We start from the raw sequence: 26,740 nt of genomic DNA, 5'->3' as shown, positions 1-26,740 counted from the left end.
TTAGACTGAACTTCATATACCTGACAAGGGAAGGAAAGATACATAGAAAAAAATACCTGTCTGAGTCTTGTAGTGGTGTTTTTAGCAAGAAATTCTGTCACTAGTGTGTCAGTACTGACACTGTCAGAGTGGCACCTGCAATGATCCAGAGCAACAGCACACAGAAAGGTACCAACACAGGCTTATCTAATTATTTCAAAATTTAGGAATTTGGAATTATTTTACGAATTTAGGAAAAATCTGCTCATAGCAGATTCTTCTCAAGCCACCATGTTTGGTGTATGCCCAACTTTAGTTCTTGTTGCTGCATCCTTCCTGCTGAACAAGAGTTAAAATACAAGCTCCTCTCTAGAGCTGGGTGTTCACAGGGTGATGTATGGACTTTGTGCTCAACACAGTGACTGCAGGCTGGGAGGGCCCTGTGCAGGTGTGCAGAACAAACATTCCTGCTCTGGGCTTATCCCTGAGGATACCACAGGCTCTTGGAGCAAGAGCCTGAGTAATTTGTGTTTGGGGTGGGGGCAATGGAAAAAAAAAAAACAACAAACCGACCAAACAACAACAAACCTCCAACTGCACCAGCTTTCAGAATTGCCCTGGTCATTTCAGCTGGGGAAGAGGTGTCCAAATGTCTTCCTACATTACCACAGTGATAATACAGAGTCAGAACAGCAGCACTTACACTGCTGCTTCCCAGTTATTTGTACTGAAATTACTTTCTTACATTTTTCTCCTTGTGCTTTGCTCTTGTACATACACTCACAGATCATTCTGGTACTTTATGCTAATATTTAACAGGCACATTTAGGGGGGCAGAGAATTGCATTCATGAAAGGCTTGGAGCAAACCTCTGCTGCCCTGTTTGGTGACTTTTTCTGTTTAGGAACATAAATTAAATCACTTCTACAGGAATGAGCAGAGTGAATGGAAAAAGGAAACCAGCAGAGTGGTTCCCAAACTTACACAAAGTCTGTCCAAGCCATTACACAATGTTTACCATTACATGCATGTGTTGTCTTTCTCGTGTAGGAATTGTCACAGGGCTATAATGATACAAATGTTTTTAGGCAGTTTTCATGAGATGAGAAGAAATGATGGCATCAGATTTGGTGGTGGTTTCTATGTGTAGTGTAATAAACAAGTACGTGCTACAATTTAATCAAGTTTCTATGTACATCCCAGCAAAGTGGGTTCCCCAGCTCAAAGTTCTAGCATGGCCGTGGCTTAGTGCTTAAGTTCACTTACCTGGATTTCAAAAATGTCACTACTGGAAGATCAAAAGGATGCAATTGCTAAGGAAAAGGAAAGAGTTCATTGAGAACAGTGCTAACAAGTGGATTTACCCAAAGATCTCAGCTTCAGCAGGAATCTGACTCTGCAGGATACCTGATCTGCTGCCCAGCAGCAGTCCTGGGTGTTGCTTTTGTCAGTCTGCTCTGCCTGGGTACAAACCTTTCATAGTTACAGACTTTTAATAGAAGGAGCATGACTTAGTAACAAATTTTGAGGTCATTTCTTTGATACTTTCTCTCTGTTGCCATTTCAAGCAGGTGTAGATTCCTCCTAGACTCAAACTCAAAAGAAACAACATGCAGCAAGTGTGATACTGATACAACCTATTTTACTAGAAACCAGGTAGGGAAAGCTCAGGCTCCAGGAGGGCTCCGGGAGGGTTCCAGGGGTGCCCCGGGGTGCAGGATCGCTCACAAATACTCCGAGACAGGGACGATTTCCAGGCTGGCGTTGGCGGCGCCGGGGGCCACGGCAGCGCAGCGCGGGCTCCAGTAGCGGTGCTTGGCCAGCCCGTGGGACAGCTCTGCCAGGAGAATCTCCCCGTCCACCTTGTAGGGAGCCACGTCCGTGCAGTCCGGCTGCAGGCGCTCCACCTCGAGCAGCTCCGAGAATGCCTGGAATGGAGGAAAACGGGGATTTAACAAGCGGGGCTCCCTTTGGGCTGCGGTGAAGGCTCTCACATGGCACTTCGTCCTCCCAGAGGCTCATCCCAGCACCACCATATCATAACCACATTAAAAAGCCCAGATAAATCAAGTGTCTCGTTCACTAATTGCTGGAGTCATCCCAACAATAGAAAGACAAATTAGAACAATTGAAGCCCAGCCTTTTCAGATGAGTTCAGAGCCAAACACTTACTGCACAGGTGCTTCTGTCAAGTTTGTTCCCCCAGATGTAAATATGGGAAAGTGTCATGTTGGAATGCATTGCCTGTGCAAGAGCTACAAGTCCTTTGCCAGTTATATTGTTGTTTACAATGGACAACCTAGAAAACAGAGAAAATGTGTGCCAAAACATAGAATTCCCATCTCTGGGTTAAAAAATAAGAATTTAACAATGAATTAGTCTTATTGTTATATATAATATATAGAGAGAACTTTTTATTTATAATATAATAATTTATTTGTATCAAAGCCAGTCCTACTCTAATATCCTTTTCAGGTTGCCAAAGGCAGCTGGCCTCTGGACTTGTTCTATTTCTCAAAGCACTTTCCTGACTCTTGCAGCCAGGTTGTTCACTACTGAGATCTTCAGTGTCAGTGACTTTGCTGCATGGTGGCCAGGTCTCATCTCTAGTCTGCTTTGAAGCCCAAACCTTGGCATTTATCCAGGCTAAGCTTTGATCTTTGTGGAGTGGCAGTTATTTTTATATTAGTGAACCTGCGAGGCTTTCAGAGGCACCTCGCAGCCGCCACCTCCTCAGTCTGCTACTTAAAACTAATGGCTTCAGGTAACACCTTTGATCAGCTTTCATGTCCTGCCGGCGGGGGTTTAACACGGCTGCAAAAGACACCCTGATGGAGAGATTACAGCTCTTCTAGGTTCACCCGGAAGCGAACTTAAACAGAGGATTTTCTTAAGTGTTGGAAGATCAGAACCAACAAATATAGTGCCTTATCCCAGCGTGGAATCTGATTATCTCAAAATTCTGAAGGCCTGCAGCTCTTGTTTTTGTTTGCGCACCACCGGGACCTGTGCTTCAAAGACGCAGAAAGAATGAGCAGATCAATCGCCTCACCCTCTCAGAGTGACTGTGAAAGCTGTGAGAGCTCTGAGCACACGTGGGGCTCACCTCCAGCACCCCAGGGTGTCTCACAGGTCTTGGAGCAGCTCAAACGGCAGCAGACACAATGCTTAAGTAAAGAAATCCCACCCAATCTCTCACGGGCTTTTTTTCCCCAAGAAGGAAAAATTGTCTAAAACATTTGGGACTTCCTGACTTTCCTGTTTTGATCAACATGAAGACACAGAGCTGTGATGCATTTCAGGCAGTGCAAAGTGCAGGTTTCTTACCTGCAGTCTCTGGGGGAGCTGTGTCAGTACTTACGCCTTCAGAGTCCTGTTCCGCGTGGCCAAGGCCTCACTCAGGTAAATGGCTCCAACATCCTCTATTCTGTTTGCATCAAGATCCAGGATCTCCAGGGTTTGGTTCTTTCTTAGTAGCTCTCCCAAAAATTTAGCACCATCACAGATTATGTTATTACTGAAAGAAAGATGCACGTTTTAATTTTTTTTTTTCAAATTGCTAAGAAAATGAGTTTCTAATGTGCCACATTTAATCACTCTCACCAGCTAAGGTCAAGGTATCTCAGGGTGGAGTTTTCATACAGGGCATCACACAGTCGCTCTACACCAAAGTTTTTCATTTCATGTTTGCCCAAATGTAGTTCCACAAGAGAAGAATTACTCCTCAGCATCCGAGCTATATGAACTGTGGTCTCTTCCTAGAAACATACACCCAATTTTATTAATCTGGACTTTAGGGTAAGATACTACAGTTGTGCCTCAGTAAAAGGGAGTTATGCAACTAACTGCAAGATCTGGTCATAAGTAGTGTTGATCCTTCTATTCTGTATATTGTATAAAAATAACCACAAAACAACATGTTAAAGCTAAAAATTAAAAACAAAAAAAGAAAAATACTATAGAGATGTTTGCAGTTTTACAGTACTGTCTACATCCCTGCAAATATCAGTGAAGCATCAACATTTAATTATGTCTAATCAGTTTCCCTCCCTGCTATTGCTCTTAAAAAACTGAGTCAATCTTTCCTAACATTTGAAAGTATTTTGTAATGATGCTAATTATTTCCTACAAGAATTAATTGGTCACAGTTTTTACTTGATCTTGGAGATCTTTTCCAACCTTAAAGGTTCTGTTAATTGTATGCAAAAGAAACAGGACTTCTATGGGAAAAAATATGTCCTGCCACTCTAAGACAAAGGAAGTTTGTTCAAAGTTGTCCTGTTTAGTTCAGAAAAAAATGTCCATAAATACATCAGGACTGAGTTGACTTATGCCCCTCTCTCTGAGATGACTCCACAGTCACTCACACACCTGTTGGCTGGATAGCAAAGGACGATTGAGGTTTATGGCTTTGAGTGATTTGTTCTGAGTCAGGGCTATGGCTGTCGCTATCAGACACCGCAGGCCCTAGAAATGAAAATAAATTCTTTAGAGAAACATGTTCAGTGTATAGATCAAGCTACCAAATTGCTATTACTATTATTTCTGCCTTCATCTACTCTGGAGGTAGAGAGATGGGACTACTGCAGGCAACTGCTTACAGACACATAACAGATTTTCTGATAATACCAATGCCAACTGCCTATGGAATAGCAGAGTGAAATTAGACTAAGCAGCACAAATGACTCAGCAACTCAGAGAATAAAAGGCAAGAATAATGGATCTGAAAAATACTTGTCCACTCAATTGATCCTATATTTTGATTCCCCTGATTTATGAAGCAATGTGTGTTACCCTAATATTTATCCACCATGTAAATTCATATTTAATATGAATCGGGCAAATTCAGATATTTTTTTAATATCCTTTTAATTTTCCATCTATTTTATATTTATGCTACTTTTCAAGTAGGCTGGGCTGTACCCAAAGCCATCTCATTTTAAACTAACTCTATCAATTCCCTACCAAGCTTTTGAATAAATCCTACACTGCCTACACTTCCCTTGTTCATGTATTCATAACACCTTCACACTTTCTGAGGGTTATTCCCCCTTCTGGCTCAGAAGCAAATTCTGAATTTCCAGGAGACAAATGTAGGCTTTTAAAAGGAAGCCACAACCTCGTGAGTCTCCCTGTGCACGGTATAGGAAGTCTCAGTGCCCAGCACCAGGAGGAACCACACTGTCCAAGAGTAAACTGGGTGCTTTTCTATTCAATTCAGCACTGCTGTGCTTATGTCCTTTATGGGCAAGCTCTGAGAGGAGCAGCAGAGCTATGGGATGAGTGACTTTCAGGGGTTGCAGCACTGCTCACTTTAGAAGGAAAAGATTCTCCAGGGAATGAGAAGTCCATTCTTCAAAATGAATTGTATAGGACTTAGCTCAACAGAAAGGAACAGCAGAAAAAAACCTCAGAAAATGTGCAAGCCAAGCACTTGAGTTCCTAGAGAGACACAGTGGCTCTAAAATATCCCCAGTTCTGACTTCACAGGTGCTTTATGCAATGTGCCTTTCCCAGCACACAGTGCAATATTATATATTCTGTTACCTCTGGCTGTCACAAAATCAATGACAACAGATGGCATTTTCCCCTAATTAAGCACTGCAGGACCCTTGTAATACCCTTGAAGGACTTATGTCTTATTGCTGATAATTTTACTGGGTTACTCACCACATCACAGTCTCCAAGATCCAACTTCTTTAAGGTTGAGTTGATTTTTAGCATTGAAGCAAAAAACATCCCACCTTGGTTTCCTATTCTGTTTCCAGTCATTCTCAGGTGCACAAGACTTTGATTGCTCTAGACAAAATTTTAAAAATGCATATATTCCTTTAAGATGGCCTGGAAAACAACACTGTCCTGTTTTTTAATGTGAATTTTGCTGGTTATCACACAGCGACAAAACAACCTTCTGGAAGAATTGTGTCCAAGTGATAACACTGGCTCAGCTCTTGGCTCAGGCTCCCCTCAGGGGCACCAAATATGAGAGTCTGCAAGCAAAACCCCTCTATTTGAAAACTTCTGTTTCTCCCAAGTTCATGAATTTCATCACACTCATGAAAATAATCCAGGCAAATATTTCTTCCTAAATTGGCATCTGAAATGCAAATTGCCTTAATACTAATTTAAATCTGGTAAGCCTTGTATGAGCCCAGCATTGTACATCTACTGCACAGCCTTAGTGTTTTGGAAGCCTGTCAAATTTAGTTGAAATCAGTTCAGGGTTCAAAGACTGTGAAGGAGGAAGAAAGAGCTCATGTGAGTCTCCTTTCACAAACACAACAAATCTTACACACAAGCCTCATTTCCTTAGGAAACCACATTAAAAATAACAAACTTGAGTTTGCGGTGCTGCTGTAAGGCAAAGTTTTGAAAACATGTCTCAGACATCTTGAATCAAGACAAATATTGATGTCAAAGTACAGGCAAATTTAATTTAATTTTTGGAGGAAAAAAAATGAAAAAATGATGGCATTATATATCCTGTAGCATAGCATTTTTCACACAGAAAAACCCAGCTACAATAGTTGTGCTTTTTATAGACAATTATGTCTTTTTCTAGATAATGAATTGTTAATGGCAGCACAGTGCAACTTTCTCTTGTGTGAAATCTGATTTCTGTAGTGTGCCTTGGGAAACCAGGCAATCCCTGTGACACAGCAACATGCTGAATGGAGCAAAGACAGAGGCTCCTTTCAGCCAGCTCTGATGTTGGCAGCACAGCCAGTACTGGTCATCAAAAGCAAAAAGATTAAAGGAGATGCCATTGCCTAAATCTCCCAGGCAAATACTCACATGGAGTGCTCCTGCTATCAGCTCTGCCCCACTTGTGCCAATGTCATTGAACATCAGGTTCAGATACTGCAGAGTGGAGTTTTCCTTGGGAGCAAACAAAGCAGGAAGCAATAAGAGGTTTTTCCCAAAACACAGCTGTATTTTCCAAAAAGGAGATACACATACAAAACTCTGCCCTTTGCAGCATTTCAGGCAGTTCGTGAGTTGGAGAAGTAGTTAAAGAATCCCAAATTATGTCAGGTGATGAGGGCAAGGCATAAACTCTGTCATGGGGAGAGCCCTCATGGGGCCTGAGGAGCCACTCAGGAACCCTGTGCATGAAGCAGGTGGCCAAGCTCAGATGCACAAATTCAGGCATTTTGTGAACCTAACAGTGCCCCTCAAATTCTAGGAACACAGGCACCGGGTGACAACTCACTATTTTCCACCTGTATCCCAGTGCTTGCAATGACAAAAAGGCTGCATTAAAATTCCCTATGTTTAGGTCCATAAAAAAGCTAACAGAGATTATAAAATAGCTGAAGCAAAGGCCCTGGCACACGTGACACAACCATTACCCCCTTTGTTGAATTGAACTGTGAGCCTAAAAGCCCCATAGTTTATTCCATCATTCTTTTCTCAGGAAAATATCCACAGCCAAATATCCAAAGCCAAATATCCAAAGGCCTTCTACCAGAAATTAAAAATCTCCACAGAGAATACAATCTGAGGTTCTAGTGATAGTCAAAGTTATTGGAATTTTGCCGAACCAGCTCATTCTTGTCCCCAATATAAATATTACTATGGACAAATAAATTACAAGTTGCTGAAAGATAAACATCTCTTGGCACCTGGAGGAATACTGCCATGGTCTTTGCTCCAACATCAGTCAATAAATTATAGGCAAGATCCAAACCTGAAAAAGATGAAGAATAAGGAACGTGACAGATGCGTATCTACATTGATTTCTGAACAAAAAAAAAAAAGATGAACTAAGGCTGAAATCAAGACTGATGATGTTTTCTTGTACTAGCACAGCAATGTCAAACACACAGGGAAAAGCCTTACCTGTGACAAAGGGAGCTTGGCCCAAGACAGAGACAAGAACTGCAAGATCATCATCTGTAACTCTCGGCACAGGCACCAGGTGATTATTTCCAGCTAATTTTAATGTGATTCCTTTTGTACTTCTGCAACAACATAAAAATGTAAGCACATGGGGAGAAGTAAAATGATAGAGAGAAATGAATTCTCTCTCCAGATCAGAGGTGTGCCCCTGCCTGCCCTCCCTGGAGCTCTTGCACAGGGTTATCTGCTGCCTCTGCTTTGGTGACACCACCACAGGTGATGTGGTCCAGGCAGCACCTCAGCACTGCCCTTTTTGAAGGCACTGCTCAGCACTGAAAACAGGAATAACCACGATGAGGGGAAGGCAGATGGAAATAAAGATTATCTCAGAGGTTACCTCATCATCTTCTTTTTAATTGCCCTCTTTCCTTTATTTACTTTATCCTGCCCTCAGAATCAAAACTTGACACAAACCATTTCATTTTCTCAGTTTTTTCCTCAAAAAGGACAATTAACTTTAATCCCAGCACCATCCATGAGAAGAAGCAGTACCCAGACCCTTTAAGAGAGAGAATTTAGGTGGTTAATAACTTGGCAGGATTCAGAGACAACTCAGGGAAGCATGACCAGCTGGAAGGTAACTGGATGCAGCTGAGGCTTTTTAAACAGGAGTGAGACACAAAGAAGGGAGTTAGGCTGACTAAACACTGGATTTGGCTTCTTTAGGGGACAGAAAGGCACCGTCCTGTACATTTTTCACTTTTTTTGATTTCACTGCTTGTAAAGCTGCCCAGAAAGGATATATAGCTACAAACTTCTGCCAAGATGGTGTCAAGATGAGTCAAACCAGAACTTCAGCAGTAAATGTTAATTTTGATTTGTGTTTAAGCCTGAAACTGCATGAACTTTGTCATATTTCAATTCCTCATCCCGCTACCCCATTTAAGGCTTTCAGAACCATCTGAAACACCCCATTTGTTATTTTCTTACATTTCATCCTTTTTATCAGCTTCTTGAAGCACACGAGCAATGAAGGGGTTTTCAGGCTGGCTCAAATTTTGACAGGCCTGCACGTAATGCAGGTGAAGATCTGCAACAACCGACATGACCTGCTGGAAAACAAAACCAAGTGTTATTGTATCATTTTGGCAGCCTGGCAACCAGGAGGGATCTGCATAGCAATACAAGTGGGCTCGGTCTGGAAAGGGTTACAGCTTGTGCTTTGGAGTAACAGATACAGGAAAAGCATGAGGAAAACCGTGGGTGTGTTTTCGATGTGCTGTAGTTGGTTAGAGCACCGTGCTAATTATACCGAGGCGAGCCATTCACTTCAGAGTTTAAATTGATTATTCTTCTTCCAGCTCAGCGTATTCTGTAATAAACTCAGAGATAAAAATATCTGAGCTAACAGAGAAGCGATCCCTGTGGCAGCTGAGCCCCGCAGGCCTTACCTGAGCCATGCCCACCTCTCCCGTGTCCCCAGCTCAGTCTGCGCTGACCGGCCCGCCGTGAGTTCGGTAACCGGGCTTCTCCGAGCTGAGCTCGGTAACGGAGCCCGTTGCCAGCGAGGGTGTCCTGGAGCCCGTTCCCAGGGACGGTGTCCCCAGCCCGTTCCCAGGGAGGGTGTCCCGGAGCCTGTTCCCAGCGAGGGTGTCCTGGAGCCCGTTCCCAGGGAGGGTCTCCCTTGCCCGTTCCCAGGGACGGTGTCCCCAGCCCGTTCCCAGCGAGGGTGTCCCCAGCGTGTTCCCAGGGAGGGTCTCTCTTGCTCGTTCCCAGCGAGGGTGTCCCCAGCCCGTTCCCAGGGAGGGTCTCCCTTGCCCTCTCCCAGCGAGGGTGTCCCCAGCCTGCTCCCAGGGAGGGTCTCCCTTGCCCTCTCCCAGGGAGGGTGTCCCGGAGCCTGTTCCCAGCGAGGGTGTCCCCAGCCCGCTCCCAGCGAGGGTGTCCCCAGCCCGCTCCCAGGGAGGGTCTCCCTTGCCCGCTCCCAGGGAGGGTCTCCCTTGCCCGCTCCCAGAGAGGGTGTCCCCAGCCCGTTCCCAGGGAGGGTCTCCCTTGCTCTCTCCCAGGGAGGGTGTCCCGGAGCCCCCCGGGGTCCCTCCCCTGTGCGGGGCTGAGCCCCCGGTGCTGCTCAGACCCTGAGCACGGAGTTGGTCTCCGAGGAACCTTTGTAAAGCTGTCCATGGTTACACGGATCAGCTGCTCCTTCAAGGATTCCTGTGCTGGCCCTTTCCAGCAAATAAATCCCTCTGGTGATTTCACCGCTGCCCTCCTGGGCAGGAGGGGGTGGGTTCCATTATTCTGCACTGCAGCACTGCCAGGAGCTGTCTGTGCTGGGTCTGTCTCGTAATCTCCTGCACAAACTTCCCCCAGGTTTGAAGAATCTCCCTGACACAGGGCGCTCAGACTGTCTGGACAGCCTGGGGGAGATCCCACAACCAGCTCTGCTGCTGGGCCTCCCTTTCCCGTGTTTATGTGAGGAACACCACGTTACAAACTGCACCTGCATCCTCCACCAGGTTAATCAGTGTCAGGATGCTGAAAAACGCTTGGATGCTATTCCTAAAGGAATGTGCGCTATAAAAAATGTATTTGTTCCTTTGTTTCACTTTATATTTTATCGATACCTCCTTTTGCACAATCCAAGTTCTCCATTACAACCAAGTGTCACTTTTCCCTACCACAGTGGGAAGGGACATTGCACTGGTACATGCCCAAGCCTGGGTTCCTCATTATTGCTGGCATCTCAGAATTCAGGCAGAAAAAAGCAAGAACGTGGAAACACTGACCTTTGTGTTGAATCATAAAGATGGAATCCTGACTGGAGGGACTGCTGCAGTTTTTGCATCATTTTTTTCTGTGTACGCTGGGTAAATAGGAGCTGCATTTGCACAGAATCCATATGTCACAAAGTGAGCAAAGGGCAATTTAAAAATGGATGTGATATTGTTCATGTCTTTAACTCCATGAACATTTGCTGTTCATTTGATAATGAGCAATTATGCACTCTTGGGCTAAGGTAAGTGTAAGAGTATTCATGGACATCCTTATTTTGGGCCTCAGAATACACTTTCCTTTTTATGTAATGCAATGCTTTTTTCCCAAAGATTTTTTTTTTCACTGATGCAGTTTTCTTCTTGAAGGTTACATTTACAGAAGTAGCAATTTATGCAAAAGACTCACTTTCAGATTTCATTAATTTAAATTGCTCTCTGCTGCACTGTGCATACAAAGGAAATGAAAAAGCAAACTAATGTTTCTGCTAAGAAATAAAATTAAACCCATAAGAAATCTTTCCAGCACAGGAAACAACATCGATGTCTTTGCCAAAATTTCCACCATACTGTGAGGTATAATGTGACATTAATGAGCAGAATATTCTGTGTTCATCTATCAACAGTAATGCAGCTCCACAGAATTTTCTTAGGAGATTTCTTCCCTAAAAACAAAATTCCAAAGATTACTATTTAATTGACATAATATATCTTTTTAAAGACTGTGTCTAGATACCTGTGGAGGTGAAGGAACTGAAAATTTTAAATACCTTAACCTTTCTGAAAATAAATTCAGTATCTTTCCAGAGGAGATGTTTCTCCAGGAGTCATTGGAAAGATTATAGCTGGGACAAGATAAAGGAATTAAATGTCTGCCAGAAGACATAAGCAAATTGCAGACAGGAACAATAGAAGGGCCAAGACCTTGTTCTGCTGCTATATGGAAATTCCACAGACTAACTGCTCCCAAATGCAGGACTGAAGGCACTCTTAATCTCTTTAGGTACCTGGTGCAGCATCAGGCCAGAACTGTCAGAACAGGAATAATATCAAAGCTCAGCAACTAAAACTCCTGTTGTCTCTGTGTTTAGTAATGATCCCAACAACATCACAGTTTATAAACCTTACTTATGCACTTTACCTCCAGAAACGATCAGTACCTTGGAAATATGTTTGGAAATATGGAGTAGGATTCCAGACAGGCCACACACTTCTACCAGGACCTGCATTACCATCCTGTCTTACAGAGCTGTAAAAAGCTGTTTAAAAGTATCTCCACACTTTGGCAAAACTGTTCACTGATGTTTTGACAATCTGCAGTTACAGCACTTTCAATGGCTGCAAGCTGGCAGTGCCTTAGTGGTACTGCTCATCTCTGACATGGCTTGGTGACATTTGGGATGTGTCTGTGTATGGCAGGCTTATTTGAAAGCAGTGGGTCTGCAGGATGCAATTTCTGCCATGATTCTGGTTCTGACACATCATAACTCCTTTGTTATTAAAAAGAACCATGACAAACATAATATTGCTACAATTCTTGCATGCCAAATCTATGTGCAACCATGTCTTTCCACAGCACTTGACAGGCAGACAGCTGCTTGTCCTAGACACAAGATGTCCTTGTCTAGTTTTTATTCTGTACTGCTCAGATACCCTTTAAGCCCCAGAGTTTCATCTGCAGTATACACAGAGCATCGAGCTAGACTGTGCAGGTTGAAAATGCAGAGTGGGTGGGAGCAGAACCCTTTGTTCAGTTCAACTGGCTGGTCAGAACTGCAGTGCTGCCCTCCCTCCCCTTGCCTCAGGGAAGCTGGTGCATCCTGAGGGAGCTGATGAGGAACCAGAGTTCCATCTGCAGGTAGTGCTCTCTGAATCTGCATCCAGGGCATGGGACTCATTTCTGTTTGGCTCTTGATTGATACTGAAATCTCATTAATATGCTCACTGGCAGGAGAGAGCTGGGACTGCAGCAAAGTGGGACGGCTCTGTTCTGATTTTCCATTTTGCTGGGTAACTGAGGCTGTTTTGATTGTTTGGAAACGTCTGCTGAAATTTTTTCACCCTAAATGAAGGCAAAGAGGGACAGAGAGAAGGATGAATCAGAAACTGCCAAGGAGGAAACCATTGGAAGAGAGATTTCTGGGCAGATTGGCAGATTAACAAGATTTTTAGTAGTGGTGATAAAAGGAACAAAAGCTTTTTAGGGGCACAATTGGCATGACAGAATAATAAGAGGGCAAAGACTGAGCAGGGGGATCAGGGGCAGGGGAGAGTTTGCCAGCAGTGGGTCTGTCCTGGGCTCTGGAGCTGAGAATGAGGAATCCAGCTATGAAAGAACAGGAAACCCCAACACTGAACTTGAGTTCAGTTAGGAAGATTTCAACAGAAAGTGGACATTAAACATAAACTGGAGAGAAAGGTTTAAGAGGGAAAGGATTAATTCAGAGAAATTCTCACAGAACAGATAAAAGATAAAATTTCCAGTTGGATCAAAGGTGGATTTGAGGAGGAAAACTGCATGAAGACAAGTGATAAATAGAACAGGTTGGTGAGATGCTATTAAACAGACATGATGGTTTTTCCTCATTAGAACTGTCCTAGCTTAACTCACTGCTTGAAAATCTGTCTTGTTAGGCCTAAATGAAGCAGGGGTTCTTTGCTTTATTTCAGAGGTTTAGGATCCCACACAGCAATTCCCTGCTGCCCCTGACCAAGAGACTCCAGTTCAACTCACATTTCTCAAACCTAGGGGAGCCAAGTGCGCTTCTCGAGTGGAGCTGAAAGTGGAACCAGGAACTCCAGGGTGACTCTTACATGAAATTATGGATTAAATGATCTATAGATATCAGCACACTCAGCTGCTGGTTATAGCCCTGAACAGGAAAAAGCTGATGTTGGAAGGGTTGCATGGACTGAAAGCTGAATATTGATCAGCATCTGCAGGGGAGAACTTGCTGAGGGGGGCCTTAGCAAGTTAGGAATGATCCTGTTGTGCCTCTCCTCCAGGAGATTGCTGCAGCATGTAGAGATGCTCAGAGCTAATTGAGCAGTACTTTATCCCTCAAGCTGCCTCAGGATTTCTCTAAGACTCCTCACTCAGTGGTCAGATCTAATATCTTTACTTCCTAAAATACCTTACCAATGAATAATCCCACTGCAGTGCTGGAGCTCACGTGTGGGTTAACATGCTCCATGACACAAGTGACTGTGCCAGAATTTGGCACTTATTGACTGCTCTGCAACCAAAATTCTTGTTAAAGCAGCAGGACATATCTCTGATTTAAAGTACCATAGCTTTTTCCTTTCCCCTAAGACTTGCAAAGACACCAATTAATTGTTTCTTACCTTGATTTTATGCTGATTCTCTACACAGGACTCACCTACACTATGAGATGGCATCAAGGGCCAGAGCAGAAGCAGACCAGCTCCTTCTGTATTCTCCTTCCTGGACTAATCTATAATGTTGAGTTGTTGGGATGGATGCCAAATCTCTCACTTACATTTTAATTAATTCACAAAGAGGCAAAAGTTTGAGGGGAGAAGAAATTAACATATAAAACATGGAGGTTTCAAGTATTTTCACATTAGAGGTATTTTCTGAGGCCACATTCACACTGTCCACCCACCTGTATTGACAGAAACCCCAGCCCTTCCCTCCATGGCCAAACCTGCAGCAGGTCCCTCTGAGCCAGCCCTGCTCTGTGGGCAGTGGCCTTGGCAATATTCACAACATGAAGATTGAATAGTGTAAGCATGGCCCAGAGAATCTGAAAGAACATTATGAAATGGAATGATCTATGTTGCAGAAGGTCAAATAACAGTTTTCTGTAGCTGTGAAACTATTTCAAGAGATTATTAAAAACTGCAGTTTTCTCAGACACATAATGGTTCATGTGCTGCTCCCAAAAGGCCTTCCACACACTTCCAACCTTCATCAACAGTCAAAACGAATGTATCTTTTGTTGTCTTGATTAAAGCCTTCCATTTGCTTCCTCTGGGACTCTGAAAGGGCCCATCTTTGCATGGCCAGCTCTGCCAAGGCTGGCAGCTGTGTCAGTGCTGCCAACAACTCCCCAAACCATGGCCCACAGTCCCGGCAGGTCGATGGACTGAGGCTCACATCCAGCTCTGAGAGTTCCTTAAATGCTCCTAAACCTTGGCAGAAAACAGCCCAGCCTTCATCAGAGATGGTGTTGTTATAACTCAAATCCAGCTTCTGCAATCTGGCCAAGTGGCCATCTTGCCTCAGGGATGCTGTGAGAGATGACAGACACAAACACAATTAATAAATCCTGGTAACTGCTTTAAAAGCTTCTCAGAATAGGGAATTGTATTTTATTACCTCATTTCAGCAGTCAAACAGCAAGATTTAACTCCTCAGCAACATAAAACCACTTGCTGCTGATCTGAGACAGTTTTATGACAGCTGAAGGAGTTTACAACATTTAAAGCACAGGCTTTAAATGTTCAAAAGGAACAAAGTACTGAGTTAAAAGTGTGTGGTAACCTGAAAACCTTGGAGTCAGATGGAAGGAGGTTACATCAAGTGCCAATTGTAAGAGGCAGACAGGCTTTACAGGGAGATTTAGAAAGAGGAAAGCAAAACTAGGAGACTGACTACAACAGCCACCTCTCACTGTGGAAGGGCCAAATATACCCTAAAGGGGTCCTTAACACATGATTGGCAAAGGAGACACCCATCAAAGGTGGTGGTTTTTGAAGTCAAAAGTATTTGGGCTTCACTTCACCAGATTTTACATTCCAGGGCCTTACAGTTGTCACACAGCTATTGCCAATGTCAGACAAAAACCCCTGAGTCAGGTCCACAGACTCAGAAGGAAGAGTACAAAATTAGCAAGTTTTTAAAAGGATCCTAGAATTTATTCCTTTATAGGTTCCCATTTTCCAGTATTTCTTAGCAGCTGCTAAGAGGTGGGTGAAAACATTTCTGGTTTACTTCTTCCCCAGTAGTCTGACTCCAGAAACCCACCTAATGACTGGGAGCTGGTAGTGTCTGTATTCCTGGCTGTCAGCACTGATATTTTCTCTAAAGAACTGAGCCATAAAACAGCATCTGAGCAAAATAAAACTCCTCAGATGCAGCTTTAAATATTTGATATAAAAAACCCTATGCAAACCCTACATTTTCTACATTTTCTAAGTTATGCTGCTTTTTTTTTTTTTTTCATAGATAGAAGTGCTTAAATATTCTTTGCATTTTAGCCTTTTCAGCTTTTCCATTGGCCATGTCCAGGACACACAGAAAAATGAAAGCCTTTAGTGGGAAAAATACTCCTGTATTTTCCATGTTTTCATTTGATTTATGCAAAAACATGCTTAGCCCATGGAACAAGCCCCTTCTGAATTGTGGTCTAAACACCCTAGTTCCTTGAGTGCTAGTAAATACCATGTTATACTTACTTAGAAGTGCCAAATCTTCAGCCACCAGGTTACAGCTGCTCAGTCTTAACACTCGAATCTCCGTTGCAAGATTTAGTGCTCCCAAAAGCAGCTTTAGGTTCCCACCAACGCACTTATTCCAAGAAAGGTCTAATATCTCCAGTTCAGGAAGGTGAAGGGCAGCCTCAGCTGAAAAGATTAAGACCAGCAACTTCTGCTTACTAAGAGAAAACAACACGGCCTCAACAGACACCTCACCTGCAATTCACCCGTAAGTAAGATCCTAACAGCCTGAATGTTTGTGCTTAAAATGAATTCTTTTATCTCAATAAAAGTCAGACAAAAGAAAATAAGAAGGCTCTGCCTATAGAATCTATCAGGACTCTATGGAGAGGGGGTTTTGTCTTTCTATTCACATTATTGCCTTGGCCTTGTTGCACTGAATTAATTTAATTTAACAGCTTGCTTTTAAACCATTTAATATCAATTTAAAGACAGCAATTCTTTTTGCTGTGAACTCACTGTTTAAGGTGAGATGCTTTGTATCTTTTGACAGTTCTGATTTCCATGGTGTCAGTCTTACATAACTGCAGTGTTATAAACAGAATACTCTTTCTGCAAGGACCTCTGACCAGCTTAGCTTGCTACTGCTTCTGCTGGAGGCAGTCAAGTCTTACTCCAGGTTTAATGTCACGAGTACACAGTATGAAATACAAGTGCACAAGACACAGTAACTGAGAGATCCCTCTGTACTAAGATTTCATGTGCCATATGGAACACCTATCAAAGGCCACTAATCCAGAGATTTGCAATAAGTAGGTAAAAGAGGCTGAATTTACATATCCTGTGTTAGACTGGACTTTTCTTCACAGCTGTGCAATATCTTTTCCACCCCTGCAGTCATTTCCTCCACTGCCCCATGCTGAACTCTACCCCAGAAAGTTTCTACTGAAATTTTCACCTGCAGCAAGGTTAAATACTCTCAGTCAAAACTTCACCACACTGAGTGAAGTGTTACATCCAAACTATGATTACAGCATAATACATGTTTTTCTTTTTCTCCAAAATGAAGGGGTATATAAAAGCTCACTATCAGACAAAGCAATAAAAGAACTTCATCCCTTCAGGTATAGTAGAGGAAGTCATACAATTCTCTTCCCTTGCAAACTGGTCCCACAAAGCAGTGGTTTCATCACAGGCTTTTTCACTCAGGACCTGAGGTATAAGGTAACCATGATCCTTGGAGTTCAGCCAAAGGAGAAGGGAATGCTTTGTCCTACAGGGATACACAGAGAATGGGCACACTTTAAAGAAACATTCCTACCTAGTGATGAAAGTGACTCTTCACCTAAGCCACAATTGCTGATAGTCACAGATCTCAGCTTTGGTAAAAACCTGAGCCTGCCCAGAAGAGGATCTGATGAGAGTCCTACATTTTTATTCGAGGATAAATTCAGCTCTTGAAGATTGGAGAGTAAAGGTATCACCTGGGCTACAAAAACATGAAATATTTATTAGATAGTCACTGATCCATAACAAATGTGTAGTTGCATAGCCTGACATAATTGTTGTGTAGCCTGACATAATTTCTTTTCTTTATAAATCAATCCAAAAGCCAAGGCCAGCCAAGGTTTTACACCCAAATTCATGGTGAGTAATGTTTTAGACCATAAATAGTCCTGTCATTTTCAGTAAAACTGTTTCAGCAGTTAAGTATTCCATACTATATGGAAGGTTGTTAGAACATGGCTTTCTGAAAATTTTCTGGGTGAAGTAGGGAATTTCCAAATGTCTTCATTGCTAAGTGAAACTTCTTTGTCTTAATGTTATTTTTCTCTATTATAAAATAAATTAAAAATAAATCACGATTTATATTACTAATACTGATTATTTCCTAAAGCTTCATTGTCATCATCATCAAATCTTCAAGTTACCTTCTTTGTCATGGAAAATAGGATGTGGGCAATATAGGCTTTGAGTCATGGGATTTTTTTATTGTTAAGAGTAGAAACAAAGTTATGATAACGGAGAGAGAGAAATAAACCGTCTCACAAATTGATTGGGAAATGCCTTTTTCTTCATAGTAGTGTTTATAGTTGCATCAATTCAGCCTGGAGAAAGCACACAGCAGCAGCAATGCAACATCTCCTAAAATCACCCTCTTCTTGGTGTGCAGCTCACCAATGGGTTTTAGGCAGTTATATTTCCATGCACATACCCACCATGGATCCATCCAACTTATACCCCTGGGGGCTCTGCCCCTGGATATCTCCTAAATTACTGATTATCAAAAAAAAGCAGTGTTTGGTGGCAGTTCCCACATTCCCACTGTGGGTCTGAATCATGGCAGATTCAGGTTCTTAGTTCCACATGGGATCAGACACTCTGAGATTTCCTTTTGTTCAGCAAAAAAACCATTCCATATTGACAAAGAAAGCTCTCCCCCACACTGCATTTTCAGAGCTGCCTAATGAAAAAAAGTACTGAGCTCAGCTCTTCTGCCAGGCAGAATCTTTTATGTCTTTGAGATATTTTCAGAAGACAAAACCAAGATTCTTAATAAATTTCCTCAACATGTCCTTACACAAAACAGTCATGTCCTCTTCTGTGACACAGCACTGGTGAAGATCAAGGACTTCCAGATTTTTCAAGCTGGCCAAGTGAGCTGTTGAGGCTTTAAAGCCACCACCAATCTCTCTGTTACATGAGATGTCTAATTTCCTTAGCTCTGCAAGGTGCTGTAAAGCAGTGTCTGAAATGCAAAAGGGAGCAGGCTGGTCACTGTCTGCCACAACAGCCAGGTCAGGGCTTTGGCATTTATTTACTTCAACGTCAAAGTTTGCACAAGGTATTGCAGGCAAAGCTCCTGGGCTAAGCTGCAGTGTATAATCACAGCAGACATTCAGTAATGCAGCAAAGCCTCCCTGTCCATGCAGCTCCATTCTTCTCTGGGAGAGCAGGTGAAGGTGAGGCCAGCTCATCCCCTACATCCAGTCAATCCTCAGCCTTTTGCAGAAATTACTGCTGGATGTTCTCATTAATGCCAGGTGTTTTGCCACATCCACCAGGGAGAGACACAGATAACAAGACCATTTCATGTGGCTTCACTGGACACTTTAAGTGGTAATGGTGAATTTGGATTTCCTTTGGAAAGCAGGATTAGCTTGTTAAAAGTTAGCTGTCCTGTCTGTGTCCTTGTCTATGTTCTGTCTGGGGAAAGAGGAAGCACGTCCTGGGAGCCACAGTTCCAGATGTGTCTCAGATAAATGGTGTGGAGGGTGACTCTCCCCACTGACTTTCACAAGCTTGAGCTCAGGGGAGATAAATTCAGCTCCTGCTGAAAGGCCCTGTAGTCTTTTACCAATCCCCAAAGAGCAAATCATGATTGCCCATTAATACTGCCAAACCATCAGCAAAATCCCACCTCATTGCCTTTCTTAAATGGTTTTCAGATGTACAATATATTCAGAATGAAAGTTTTCTGAAGGTAAGGTCTAACCTAAGCCCTGGAGGCTGTCTTGCTTTAATCCACACATGTGCAAGTTTAACTCTTTCAAGCCTGGCACATTTCTCAGATCCTGAGCAATAAGCTTCATGCTGCAGCCAATGTTTTTGTTGATAGAGATATCTAATACTTCGAGGTTTGGGATCACATTTAGAAGTTCAGCTGGGAAAAAAAAAGAAAAGAAAAGAAAACAAGAATTGGTAATTGGTTGGAATACATACAAGATGAACCCTAGAAAAATACAGCACCATGATAAACAGGAAGACGTGGCCAGGGTTTGCCTGTCAGTGTGGTTTAGACTTGCTAAGTTCCTGTTCTACCTAAATAACACTGTAAATAAAGACTGGGTAGGAATCATAAAAATCTGTGAAAAACATTTATAAAAATAAAAGTGGAAAAAATACAGGGACTGTTAGAAAAATACGGAGGAATAAAAAGCAGAAACACAAACAGAAATTAAATTTTCTAATGAAAATACATAGGAATGTCTGTTACATATGGGGATCCTCCTGCAGTGGAGATGAGAGTCATGGGGCTTCTCTTTACTGAGTAAACACCTTTTAAAACATACAATGAGATAAAAAGACCACACAGGATTAAGCTGCTATGGTGAGAGGACAGAATGGTCAGTGGTTGCCAACTCAGCCTAAATTCCCAGTCCTCAGACCTTCTTTCCAATCCCATGGCTAATTACATATTCAGCTGCTTAATTTTGAGCAATTAGTGTTGGAAATTCTGGCACACATTTTTTGCTGAAGGTCACAAAAGATCCAGAAACCCTGGACCACTGAGGCAGCCAGACTGTGGTTTAGGTCTTCTCAACCCTCTCTCATATGATTAGAGAGAACAACTTTCTTCTTTGGAAGCAAGTGCACTAAATCCCCACATCATAAATACTGTTACAACGCAGAGCTGGAAATAAATTAACTTTTCACTGATATTGAGCTCAGTACAGCCATTATCTAAGTCAAATAAGTTTAATTTTTGTGAAGCCAGCCTTAGCCCAGCTCCATGGACACACATACCAAGGGATTCTCCATCCTTTGCTGTCAGGTTGCAGTCCGTCATTTTCAGACATTTTAATTTGCATCCTTCCTGAAGTTTTTTTGTCAGCAGTGATAGTTTACCACCAATGTTACTGTTCCATGATAAATCCAGTTCTTCAAGCTGAGAAACAATTTCAAATGCCTCTCCTACAACAGAAGTCTAGAATGAGTCATTCCATGTATCAATTTCAGTGCAAACAAAATACAGGTTTGGAATATATTAAAGAGGAAGGTTAGCTACTTAATACTCAAGTTACTTTATGATTAATGTCTTGCCAGGAAAATTGTTAAATAAATGAATTATTGCTTCTGCAGCAATGTTGTATAAAATCTCACATTGTCTAAGGAGCAACATAGATCACAAGTCATTGTCACAGTGCACACAAACCAGAAATTTATTCAGGTTCCCAAACCCTACTCAGGCTGTTTGGCCTGTGCTGGGACCAGAAAGTCCAGTCTAGAGGGAAATCAGTACAAGTGACAAGTCTGAATTTACTGTCCTGTAGAGTTCTGCTCTGTTTTATCTGGCAGATTTCCAACATCCTCTGTACTGCATCCACAGGTCATTTTGGAGGGAATGAAAGAATTCCTCTCACAACTATTTCTGAAACATGAAAGTTTCATTTCTGACAGGAATTTCTGAATCACTTCATAAGAAACCAAGATGAGCACTGTTTTGACTCAAACTAACTTTTCCATAATTTCAAGGCAGACAGAACTGACTTTTACTACATTCAGAAAAATCAGCGTTTTCAAGGCTTGGCACACCTGTCAGTGTGAACTGTGTTAGTGCTTATTTGAAATACTGACATCTCACTGTAAAATACAGCTTCCTAACTTCCTTTGTAGAGGAGGGAGGAAGAGCATATTTGCATAAACTCATTCCCAAGAAAGATCAATTAATCAGACCATATGCAAATGCAATTTCAAAGTGTCATACACATTTTTTTGATCTAAAGTCTAATAATTGAGAATTGTATTTCAATAGCAACATCCTTTCATGTCTGTGTGGTTTTCATAATTAATTTTTCACAAAAGATTTATAATAGAAAAATAATTAGTTCCATAAGTGAATATCCGGGTTTGAGAGGAAAGGCCACATTTTAATTCTTATTTTTGCATTTATTTTAAATTATTGCCTCGGTGTTGAATACTGAGCAATGCTCTACAGTTGAGAAGTGCAGCATTGCCTGTTTCTGTTTGACATGAGGACCATATATTTCCAGACACATTTTCCTCCCAGAAGATAAATAAAGGAATATAACTCCAGGAATTGTTTCCTATCACCTTTCACAGTCAAGCTCTGAGCAACTACATAGAATAGGTTGATATTATGGTTATATTTCAGACATTGATTTCTAAGCAGGATGTGCTGAGTCCACAAGAGGCCACATTTCTGCAGAGAGATGTGGACAAGGTCACACAGCCAGGATTGGCCTAAATACACAAGTTGTTTTCAAAATCACAGGCAAAATCAATGCAAACTGACTGTTGCTATTCCACGTGTCAAGGGCATCACATTTTGTCTGGAAATTCAAGTTCTGTGATCAATTTTCTGTCTGTCCCAGCAGAAGCTAAACTGAACTGGGAAGGAAACAGCATTGAAGAACCTGGCAGAAAGAATCAATTGCAAAAATAACCAATAAAATTCAGAAGGAGAAAAAGAACACCAACGAACAAAAACCAAATCTATGAGAAGGGTTCAGAAAAGAAGGAAATAAATTTGAAAAAATAATTGAAAATTAAATACAGATTTCCAACTCATCAGAAACAGAACAGTTATTTTCACCAGCTTTTGTAGAGATGCTTATTTCCTCCCCAGGAGATTGCATGACTCACTTTTGATCTACCATCATAAATGTAATTTTATTTCTGAACCTTTCCTGGAAAAGGCTTGGATATGAATGACATAAACAAAGCCCAGCTTTATAACTCAGACCCATTTTAGAACTTTCAAAATAAGCAATGACTTTTATAATTTCTAATTGATTGTGTTTGTCCTTCTTTTAAATACAAACCACAGATCTACTCCGAAGTAAACTCCAGGCCCAGAGGTGACTCCCTGCCAGAAACTGACTGTGCAACACCACCTTAAAAACCTTTCTACCTCACACTTTGCAGAAAGCAGGGTGCAGGCACTCCAAGCAAAGAAGTAAGCAGAGGAATAAATTTCTCCCAGAGTTGAAAAAACACCAAATCATAAAGCTCTGAGGCAGCACTTCTGGTTTTAAGTCTTCTCCCAAAGGACCATTGGGGTTTTCATGATGAGCACTCACCTGTCCTGCAGCTCCAAGACCTAAGCTGACCCTATTGTGATTGACTCTGCTTCTAGGCAAAAAAAAATGCAATCCAAATTAAAAATATTCTTTCCTGCAGATAGGACTGGATTCTCTTCCCTTCTGAGTATGAAAGCTTCACACCCTGAGGAATGAACTCTGCAGTTACCTAAAGGTGTAAGGTCACCCATAAGCCCAAGTTTCTACTGTTTCACAGCAGGAGTTTACTTTGCCCAGTGTGGAAGCAGCAGGAGTAGGATGTAGGAAGAGATGAGATGGATTACATTAGCCCCAAGCTGTCTAGAAGTAAATGTAAATGCAATCCTGTACCTAAGGAGATGACATCCTCAGCTGTCAGCCTGCAGTTGTTAAGTCGGAGGACTTTTAACAGGCTCACGTGCTGAAGATGGACAGTGAGAGCTTTCAAAGTCCCTCCAACACCACCATTCCAGGCCAGGCTGAGCTCTTCCAGCTCTGGGAGAAATGGCAGTAAAGAAGCTGTAAGGAAAGAAAAGAAAAAGTTTTTCTGTTTGCACACCCTGGATATCACTACATCTTAATATTGAGATGTTTTCTACAACCAATACAGAATTATAAAGCCATGACAATTTGTACCTCACTTTTCTTATCTTCCCTGTAAGGACAATAATCTTCTTCACAGACCTGCATGATTTCTATATTTATATGCATAACATAATTGACATAATTTATTAATTAATATTTCTCAGGGACCTGGGACCATTAGATGAAATGTTAAAATGGCCTGTATAAAAGAAAGGGAAGGGAAAAGAGGAGAGGCAATAATAGAACAGGCAAATAAAAATTAAAGAAATACATGAAGTGATTAGTTGAATAAAATGTGCATTTACCCAACTCTGTTATATCTGCTGCACTCAGTGCACAATTATTTAGATCCAGATTCTTGCTGCTGGGTTTCTTCCCCAGTTTCTCCATGAACTGGTTAAATCTCTGCTCACCAGATGGTGACTCTGCTTCAGAAGTGAGATGTGAAAGTCCATCTGAGCCACAAAGAAATAGGGCCCTGGTTACCTCTGCTAATAAACACAAGGTGTAAAACCTGCCTGAGGCTGCCAGGTGAAGACTTTAGGAAATTAATTAAATCTGACAATGAAGCAGGGTCTATTTTTCATCAATGTGGACCAACAACCTGACTGATAAGATCATTATAGATCAAATCAATACAAAAGTCCTCCTGCATTTTCATACAACATCTGTGTAAGGTAGTTCCTGCTTTTCTGAGCTTTGCAAAGCAAAAAAGTACAGAAAATAGCAATCCACTCTCAGTAGCTGCCCTCTTATCATTTCCCCAAACTGACCCAGACCCCTTAGGACAAAGGACGGGGTTCTAGGCTTCACCTTCCATCTCCTTTTGAAAAATAGTTCCATTTTCTCTGGAGTGGATGTAAAAAGTATCCTTGTGTGTGCAAAATAACATCCATGAGGGATTCCCATTCCCTTCCTCTCCTCCTGCCCAGTGCCAAGTGATAGGAAACATCTGCTCCTGCTCTCTTCAGACTGCTTTAGCAGGACACTGACCCATCTTAAATACAACAGGCCAAGCTACTGCTCAAAGCTTGGCTCTGAATCCAAATAAGCTCTGGAACTAATGAGCTGACTTCAGCACTGACTCTTACATTGCAGACCAAGAGAGAAGTCACCCAAAAGCTTTACCCTTCCTCAGCAATGTGGATCTAACTCCTTGCTTAGCACCTATCAAATCAGAGGGTACATCTTTGATAATGTTCCAATCAGAAGTAAACCCTGGCTAGAGGATAAACTGTAGGCAGCAAATACAGGACTTTGGCTAGCAAGAAAACAGCTGATTTTCTATGAAATTAAAATATTTATAATACACGTGTTTCATTATTGTACCAGCATTACCTTCTACAGAGGGATCTTGCTTTTCACTCTGATCATCACTTCTATCATTGCTTATTTCTGTTTCTTCAATTTCCCTTCTGTCCTTGCCTTCAGATTTCCCAAACTCAAAGCCTTTGAAGAACTGTTTGATGGCTGAAGGCTGCTCTTTCCTTTTTTCAGGAGCACATTTCTTTCCTTGGAACTGTTTTATAACAAAATCAAATGGGGAACTCTTCAGGTTGTCCTCTTCATGTCTATCCTGGCAGTTCTGGTCATCTTTCAGGGGATCAGCAGACAGAATAAGTGTGAATTAGAATTAGAATTTAGTAATGTTTACTCTTGCTTACCTTTTTTCATAATGGCAGATGCACTGAGAATTTGCCACCGTTCCTCCACCCAACCATGTATCATAGCCATGACACAAGTGTTCAGGAGCAGAGCACTTACAATCACAAAAAGCTGAGGCAATGTTGAAAATCTGGCATTAACTGTTGTCACAGTTGTATTCCTTAGAAATACAAAAATGGTACAAGCCAATGTACCTTGATGTACATGCACTGTTACTGAGCTGTAGAGCAATCCTGCTTTCCCTGGCTGTGATTTCCTTCTGTAGAGAGACATTATTTTAAACAAAGAACATACCTGTCTTTTCCATGGCTACACCTGCGGTTCCCTTTCACACTTTTCAGTTTTTACAGCACTTTCAGGCTTTGTGGGATAGGTGAGCCATGGCATGCAAACAAAACCTCACTCATTTCCTTAATAGGAACTTTCCATGCAGTTTTCTCTCACAAGTTTCTGTTTTCATCAGTTTGACAGCAGCAGCTCTGCACAAGTGGTTTGTTGGCTCTTTCCTGATGCCTCTATTCCTCTGTACTCTACCCCAAAGTCTGCCGGTCTTGGGGCTGACAAGTCCATTTAAATGCTCCGATCATGTCCCAGCTTCGATCGCTCTCAAGGCAGAAATCAGGAAGTGGCAGCAAAATCTTCGCTACTGCTCATAAACCACTGCATGCCCCCGAGACAGCTGTTGTTAGGAGAGGCTGAGTCACCGCAGAGATCAGATTACAAGAGTACCTGAAGAAAAGCTCTTTGTTTTCCCACCCCTTTTGTCCATACTGGTCAGCAAAGTGCTGGAGGCACAGCTCAGTCAGAAAAAGGGAGGACGGACACTCCTGATCATTTTAGGAGACACAAGAGAAGTCACAACCATCTTCTGGGCAACACCACGGTACAACATTACAATGCAATCATTGGACACACCTTATGTATACTTCAAACTCTACTACATCTTTTTTTTTTTTTTGTCTGTCTGTCCTAAATTCTGATTTCCTCAATGGCGAACATCACAATTTCTGTTTTTACCCTACTCACGGCCATTTCTGCTGAATCTCTTTAGCCTTGATAATCTTTTTCAGTCTATGGGGTCTTGCCTTTGCAGGCTAAACCAGGCAAATCCTTCTCCCCTCCTGTGGCAAACTCTCCATTTCCCTTATCATTTCCTGCTCACCTTTGTCTGCACCTGGTGCAATATAATTTCTACTTCCTTAAACACAAGGGACCATCCACTGTCTGTATACACTAAAGACATATGCAAACTGGAGTGATTTTGGTGGGGAATGATAAAGCTGGTAAACAAAACCAACAATTCCTTTGCAAGCAGCTGAGCAGACATCAGCCCCTGAGGAAGAGCTTGACTCAGGGTGAAACTAGACAAAGGATTCAGACAGGGTGGAATGAGGCACAGGGTGCTGCAAGGAGTCAACAGGATCTTTCTTCTCAAGATGAGAAGAAAAAGTTAACATCAGGAAAAGCCTCTTGCCCATGAGAGGTACCACTCTGGGAAACATTTACAGCAGCTAGAAATGCACAAAAGCATTGTGATAAACTATCTTTCTCTGTAGAAAAGGAGAGCGCATTTCTATCCTAAACAAAAAGGATCTCCAAATTGACTTTATGGTTTTCTGACAGGAGGAGTGGCTGTCTTGTCTCTGTTTCTGAAATCAGCATCTCACTACAGAGTGTATCCACATCAAAAATTTG

General features: G+C 42.1%; 2 protein-coding genes across 3 annotated transcripts; both read right to left on the bottom strand.

Moving 5' to 3' along the window:
- Nucleotides 1-1,599: 1,599 nt before the first annotated feature.
- On the bottom strand, nt 1,600-9,633 carry LRRC34 (leucine rich repeat containing 34). 2 transcript variants are annotated; one of them, XM_066556548.1, is made up of 11 exons: nt 9,273-9,633; nt 8,812-8,933; nt 7,822-7,943; nt 7,605-7,669; nt 6,775-6,858; nt 5,650-5,778; nt 4,351-4,446; nt 3,583-3,737; nt 3,341-3,496; nt 2,152-2,278; nt 1,600-1,907 (listed from the first exon to the last, which is right to left on the bottom strand). In XM_066556548.1, the coding sequence occupies exons 1-11, from the start codon at nt 9,279-9,281 to the stop codon at nt 1,704-1,706; spliced, it is 1,269 nt and encodes a 422-aa protein (XP_066412645.1). In that variant the 5' UTR covers nt 9,282-9,633; the 3' UTR covers nt 1,600-1,703. The 2 variants fall into 2 exon arrangements, with proteins under 2 accessions (XP_066412645.1, XP_066412646.1); XM_066556549.1 differs by having other exon boundaries at nt 8,812-8,930.
- Nucleotides 9,634-14,523: 4,890 nt separating this feature from the next.
- Nucleotides 14,524-25,352, bottom strand: LRRC31 (leucine rich repeat containing 31). The gene is made up of 10 exons (XM_066556973.1): nt 25,340-25,352; nt 24,710-24,973; nt 23,686-23,835; nt 23,147-23,314; nt 20,520-20,687; nt 19,489-19,656; nt 18,574-18,741; nt 17,314-17,481; nt 16,011-16,178; nt 14,524-14,843 (listed from the first exon to the last, which is right to left on the bottom strand). Exons 1-10 carry the CDS (start codon nt 25,350-25,352, stop codon nt 14,524-14,526), a joined length of 1,755 nt encoding a protein of 584 aa, XP_066413070.1.
- Between the last annotated feature and the right edge of the window lie 1,388 nt (nt 25,353-26,740).

The sequence above is a fragment of the Molothrus aeneus genome, chromosome 10, assembly GCF_037042795.1.
Source record: "Molothrus aeneus isolate 106 chromosome 10, BPBGC_Maene_1.0, whole genome shotgun sequence".
Lineage (NCBI taxonomy): Eukaryota > Metazoa > Chordata > Aves > Passeriformes > Icteridae > Molothrus > Molothrus aeneus.
Note: the sequence above shows the minus strand (reverse complement) of the source record. Positions and strands in the feature narration are given on the sequence as shown.

Excerpts from the sequence above, each read along its gene's own strand:
- LRRC34 (XM_066556548.1), bottom strand. Across the intron at positions 4,447-5,649 it reads ATCTTGGAGACTGTGATGTG|GGCCTGCGGTGTCTGATAGC; the intron begins GTGAGTAACCCA and ends TTTCATTTCTAG. Across the intron at positions 3,497-3,582 it reads AGATACCTTGACCTTAGCTG|TAATAACATAATCTGTGATG; the intron begins GTGAGAGTGATT and ends TCTTTCTTTCAG.
- LRRC31 (XM_066556973.1), bottom strand. Across the intron at positions 20,688-23,146 it reads TGAGGATGTCATCTCCTTAG|GAGAGGCATTTGAAATTGTT; the intron begins GTACAGGATTGC and ends CTTCTGTTGTAG. Across the intron at positions 19,657-20,519 it reads AAAGGATGGAGAATCCCTTG|CTGAACTTCTAAATGTGATC; the intron begins GTATGTGTGTCC and ends TTTTTTTCCCAG.